Below are 6,000 nucleotides of genomic sequence, written 5' to 3' on the forward strand. Positions count from 1 at the left end.
TAAGTTATTGGATTTGATAGTAAAAATAGTAATTTAAATTGGAGAGAATGGGTTAGGAATGTAAACATGAAATTAATTAAGGCAAAGGAGATTGAAATTAAATATAATTAGGTTTTAAGAAGAGCATAAGAGAGGAAAGACTTTGAATTAGAGACAGTGCTTATTACTATTATTATCATTATTACTATTATTAACCCTGGTCTGCTACAACTCTAAGGGCTCCGACAGGGAAAATAGCCCAGTGAAGAAAGGTAATAAGGGAATAGGCCTACTATGAATTCACTGTGCGAGTTAAGGCCTACAACACATGACGAATTTTGATATGTATAGATTTGGATAAGAAAATAAAATGGTCGTAAATATAAATTGAGGATATTAATATTGATTTCTTTAAAAGTTCAAGTTATAAACAGAAAAAAAGTTAAATATTGAAAAAAGGAAATCTTTTAACTTTACTAATCTTAGTGGTTACGGGAACTAGGAATTTGACTCGACTTGAAATTGTATTCCCGCCGATAAATAACATGAAACCGTGGTTTTGAAATCTTTAACCAAATAAGCATTGTGACTCATTAAACGTCATTTACAAATACTGTGTGTGAGAGAGAGAGAGAGAGAGAGAGAGAGAGAGAGAGAGAGAGAGAGAGAGAGAGAGAGAGAGAGAGAGAGAGAGATTGTTATAAGGCTATTTAATCTACGAAGAATGCATAACACTTAATACTGTATACTTTGAGTAAATAAAGCATATTTCTTCCATACTTTTCCTTCGTCACGTATTATAACCATTATTATTACTAGCCAAGCTACAACCCTACTTTAAAAAGCATGATGCTATAAGTGCAATGGATCCATCCAACAAGGAAAAATAGCCCAGAGAGGAAAGGAAATGAGAAATTAATAAATTACCTAGAAAGTAATGAATAACTAATATAAAATACATAAACGCTAGATAAACAAGCAAGCTACAGACCCGGTGAATCATCCTTATTAATCAAGAGAAATTAACTGGGAGAAAAATATTGCTACAGTAACCGATCATTAACGTGACGTCATCAAGCAGGTGCCAGATGGGACTATAACGATTTCCGTGTGGGCGACCTGTTCCTACGACAAACGGGGAAATAAATAACGATGTATTGTTGATGCTTTCTGCCATCTTGCGGACAATTATTCAATTAATAATGTTATGGCAATTTCTTTAATGTTAAAACCTGTCTGTAAACATTACGTATCATGAGCCAGAAACGTTATCCACTAGGCTAATACGTTTCTTGGCCTTTTGACCTTCAAATAAGAATTAATCCAGAACCTTTAAGTATTTCGAAACGCATACTTCTGTCTTGATGAACTATATGATTACGTACATGACTCGATTATTATCTCTAACGCTTTGTTGTCAATGTTATTTTAATGGGTATTGCACATACCGTTAATAGTTAACTAGGAATGGACAAAATCACTGTATCTGAGAGAGAGAGAGAGAGAGAGAGAGAGAGAGAGAGAGAGAGAGAGAGAGAGAGAGAGAGAGAGAGAGAGAGAGAGAGAATCTTATAATTTTCAAAGCTACATCAGTCTGTGTGTATGTAAATCAAATATGTATTTGTATATCAAAACGGCGAGCTGTAAACAATTCCTAATCCTAGACCAACTAAATTGGTACACTTTAGCAAACAAGTAAAGTTATTAAGGCATTAGCCAGTCATTTAACACTGATCCACTGAAACCAGGCAAGATTATATTTTCTAATCGATTCTCTGCCTATGGATTGTCCTCATGAACAATCGTAGAATGGAAAACCACGTTTAATAGGATTTTATTTTCCCTATACACCACGACGGGAGCATCAATCGGGCATAGCAACATATGAGAAAATAATACATAGCAACGTAAAAAAATGAATCATGCATAGCAACATATGAGAAATGAATAATAAATAGCTACGTAAAAATGAATCATACATAGCAATATATTAAAATGAATCATACAGAGCAACGTAAAAAAAATGAATCATACATTGCAATATATTAAAATGAATCATACAGAGCAACATATGAAAAAATGAATCATACGTGGCAACATACGAAAAATTTATCACACATAACAACATGAAAAATGAATCTTACACAGCAACATATGAAAAATGAATTATACATAGCAACATATGAAAAATTAATCATACATAGCAACATATGAAAAATTAATCATACATACCATATCAAAATGAATCATACGAAGCAACATATGAAAAATGAATCCTACACAGCAACATATGAAAAATGAATCACGCATAGCAACATATGAAAAATTAATCATACATAGCAACATGAAAAATGAATCATGCATAGCAACATAGGAAAAATAGTGTCTATGACACGGAGATTATATCAAAAAGAAAAATGCCACACATTTTCACATTCATTTATACACCTGCATTAGCGAAAAGATTCAAATGTAAAAAAAATCAATTGCGTTATTGATCTGATAATTTTCAATTTCTGAATCAAAGTTTATTTATTCGAATATATATAGTTTTTTTTTTTTTCAATCTATCTTCCCAATATGATTCGACATCATACACATTCATTCTATTGGACCAAACGCAATTTGTTGTTTAAGAATACCCTCAGTTACAGAACACGGGCTCTTTGCACATTTCTATAAATTAATCTTCTCCCATTCTTCCCACTTGACCAAACACCCAAGTATTATATAGGCCTACTCTGAGCTATCCATTTTACTTAATGTTACAGCAACCTTTTTTTGTATAAGAACTTATTTACTCTTTATGACACAAAAGAACATAATTGTGAACTGACAAATGGAAGAATATCTCTCTCTCTCTCTCTCTCTCTCTCTCTCTCTCTCTCTCTCTCTCTCTCTCTCTCTCAAAGCACCCTTTTGATTACAAAGGTTTGTCTCTTCTGACATAACAAACATAACCGTGAATAGATAATTATCTCTCTCTCTCTCTCTCTCTCTCTCTCTCTCTCTCTCTCTCTCTCTCTCTCTCTCTCTCTCTCTCTCAAAGCATCCTTTTGATTACAATGATTTGTCTGACATAATTACATAACTGTAAACAAATCTCTCTCTCTCTCTCTCTCTCTCTCTCTCTCTCTCTCTCTCTCTCTCTCAAAGCACCCTTTTGATTACAAAGGTTTGTCTCCTATGACATAAAAAAACATAACCGTGAACAGACAATTATCTCTCTCTCTCTCTCTCTCTCTCTCTCTCTCTCTCTCTCTCTCTCTCTCTCTCTCTCTCTCTCAAAGCACCCTTTTGATTACAAAAGTTTGTCTCCTATGACATAAAAAACATAACCGTGAACAGACAATTCTCTCTCTCTCTCTCTCTCTCTCTCTCTCTCTCTCTCTCTCTCTCTCTCTCTCTCTCTCTCTCTCTCTCTCTCACCCCACCTTCTTCACCTCCTCCCGGGCTCTACGCCTCCTCCGCTCGTCCTCTCTCTCCATCTCCTCGTAGAGAAGATCGGCCTTCGTCACAACCGGATAATCGCGCACGTCCAGATAACTCAAAGCGCTCTGCTTCTGTTGCAAACTCTCGACGCGGATATCCGCCTGCCGCCACAGCGGTTCCTGAACGCGCAACAGCCCAGTCACGAGTTGAGGGGCTGGGCTGAGGCCGAGGGTCGTTCGCCCGAACTGTTCTTGGTCCTGTACGTGTACGTGATGGTGGTCGATGTTGTGGATACCATCGTGCGGGTATAGTTCGTGTCCGTGGTGGCGGACGTGTCCGTTTCCGTGGACGTGTGAGTGCTGTCCGTTCTCGTGGGAGTGGGACACCTCGGAGAACGAACTGGATTCCGTGACGTTTTGACGGTGTTGGTCCGAGCGTCTTCGACGTCTGTGTCTCACCCTCCTGTGGACAAGAGGAAATTTAAATAATCTTTAATAAAATAAAAGAAAATTAACCCAAAATGAGTCAATAAAAATTGTGACATAATATGAAACTATTAGGACGAGATAAAAATAACGTTTGCAAAATAAAATGAAATTTAACCCAAAATTAGTAAATAAAAATCCTGTGATATAAAATCAAACGATTTGGACCCGTGGTGACTAAATGTGACTTATTATGACATCTTAGTAAAAAGAAAATTAAGTATAATGACCACGTTGAATAAATTTAATGATAAAAATTATCCTTTGAAAAAACATTACGACCAATTTTACTGTTTTTCTTAAAATATTTTATTTCAAGTGTTTATTACTTGTAGTTTAATTATTTCCTTGTTTCCTTTCCTCACTAATATTATTTATTATTCCCTTTTGGAGCCCTTGGGCTTATAGCGCCCTGCTTTTCCAACTAGGGCAGTAGCTTGGCTAATAATAATAATAATAATAATAATAATAATAATAATAATAATAATAATAACAATGAAGAACTGTTATCACCAATAAACAAACAAACAAATCTGGAAATAATGCGATCATGTGGACAATAAAAAGAAAATCATGTAAAATATATTGGCAAAATACTACGAAAATCAGACGTGGATATATATATAAAAATAAGGAAAAAACAATCACGATAAAATATGACCAATCAAGATTATAGAAAAGGAAAAAAAAAACCGATTATTAATTTGCAGTCCAAAATAATCAAATGAATAAAAACTCTTAAATAATTATTAACATAAAACGCATCTAGAATTAGTTTAATAAAACAGTAATCATTGTTTAGGTAAAACTTTAAGAAATAATATAAATGAAAGGATTCAAGGAAAAACATTAATTCGGCATAACTTGGGAAAATATAATAATCAGTAATACTTATAAAACATATAAAAAATTTATTAATTTCTTAATTATGAAATACTCGTATTCTTGGACAGTAACAAGAGAGACACAGACTATGACGTTCAAACGACAACGCGAGGAATAGCCTAAGGCATTCAAAAGAGAGAGAGGAGAGAGAGAGAGGAGAGAGAGAGGAGAGAGAGAGAGAAGAGAGAGAGAGAGAGAGAGAGAGAGAGAAAGAGGATATTTGACCTACAAATAATCAATAGTGCGGCAGGATTCAAGCACAAAGACAAGACTTGCTCGCAAACCAAAGATGATGAAATCCTGATTCCTATTCCAAACTAGGCCTATAAGTGTTAATAAGAAGCAAATCTAAGGCCTATCACCCATAAGTCTCTGATTTCTATTCCAACTTAGCCTATAAGTGTTAATAAGAAGCAAATCTAAGGCCTATCACCCATAAGTCTCTGATTCCTATTCCAACTATAAGGGGTAATAACAGGCAAATCTAAGGCCTATCACCCATAAGTTCTCTGATTCCTATTCCAACTATAAGGGGTAATAACAGGCAAATCTAAGGCCTATCACCCATAAGTCTCTGATTCCCTATTCCAACTATAAGGGGTAATAACAGGCAAATCTAAGGCCTATCACCCATAAGTCTCTGATTCCTATTCCAACTATAAGGGGTAATAACAGGCAAATCTAAGGCCTATCACCCATAAGTCTCTGATTCCTATTCCAACTATAAGGGTTAATAACAGGCAAATCTAAGGCCTATCACCCATAGTCTCTGATTCCTATTCCAACTATAAGGGGTAATAACAGGCAAATCTAAGGCCTATCACCCAATAAGTCTCTGTTCCTATTCCAACTATAAGGGGTAATAACAGGCAAATCTAAGGCCTATCACCCATAAGTCTCTGATTCCTATTCCAACTATAAAGGGTTAATAACAGGCAAATCTAAGGCCTATCACCCATAAGTCTCTGATTCCTATTCCAACTATAAGTGTTAATAACAGGCAAATCTAAGGCCTATCACCCATAAGTCTCTGATTCCTATTCCAACTATAAGGGTTAATAACAGGCAAATCTAAGGACTATCACCCATAAGTCTCTGATTCCTATTCCAAACTAGGCCTATAAGTGTTAATAACAGGCAAATCTAAGGCCTATCACCCATAAGTCTAACTAGCTGTACATGGGTACAAGTGTGTCTGTATGAGTTACGACGATGAGTG

At 35.4% G+C, this 6,000-nt stretch overlaps 1 protein-coding gene across 1 annotated transcript in view; it reads right to left on the reverse strand.

Moving 5' to 3' along the window:
- LOC137648811 (uncharacterized) overlaps positions 1 to 6,000 on the reverse strand; it is a 242,980-nt gene that overhangs the window by 95,461 nt on the left and 141,519 nt on the right. Inside the window, 1 exon segment of the mRNA XM_068381969.1 lies at positions 3,414 to 3,873. Coding sequence (XP_068238070.1) covers positions 3,414 to 3,873 — 460 coding nt within the window.

This window comes from Palaemon carinicauda, chromosome 10 (genome assembly GCF_036898095.1).
Source record: "Palaemon carinicauda isolate YSFRI2023 chromosome 10, ASM3689809v2, whole genome shotgun sequence".
NCBI lineage: Eukaryota > Metazoa > Arthropoda > Malacostraca > Decapoda > Palaemonidae > Palaemon > Palaemon carinicauda.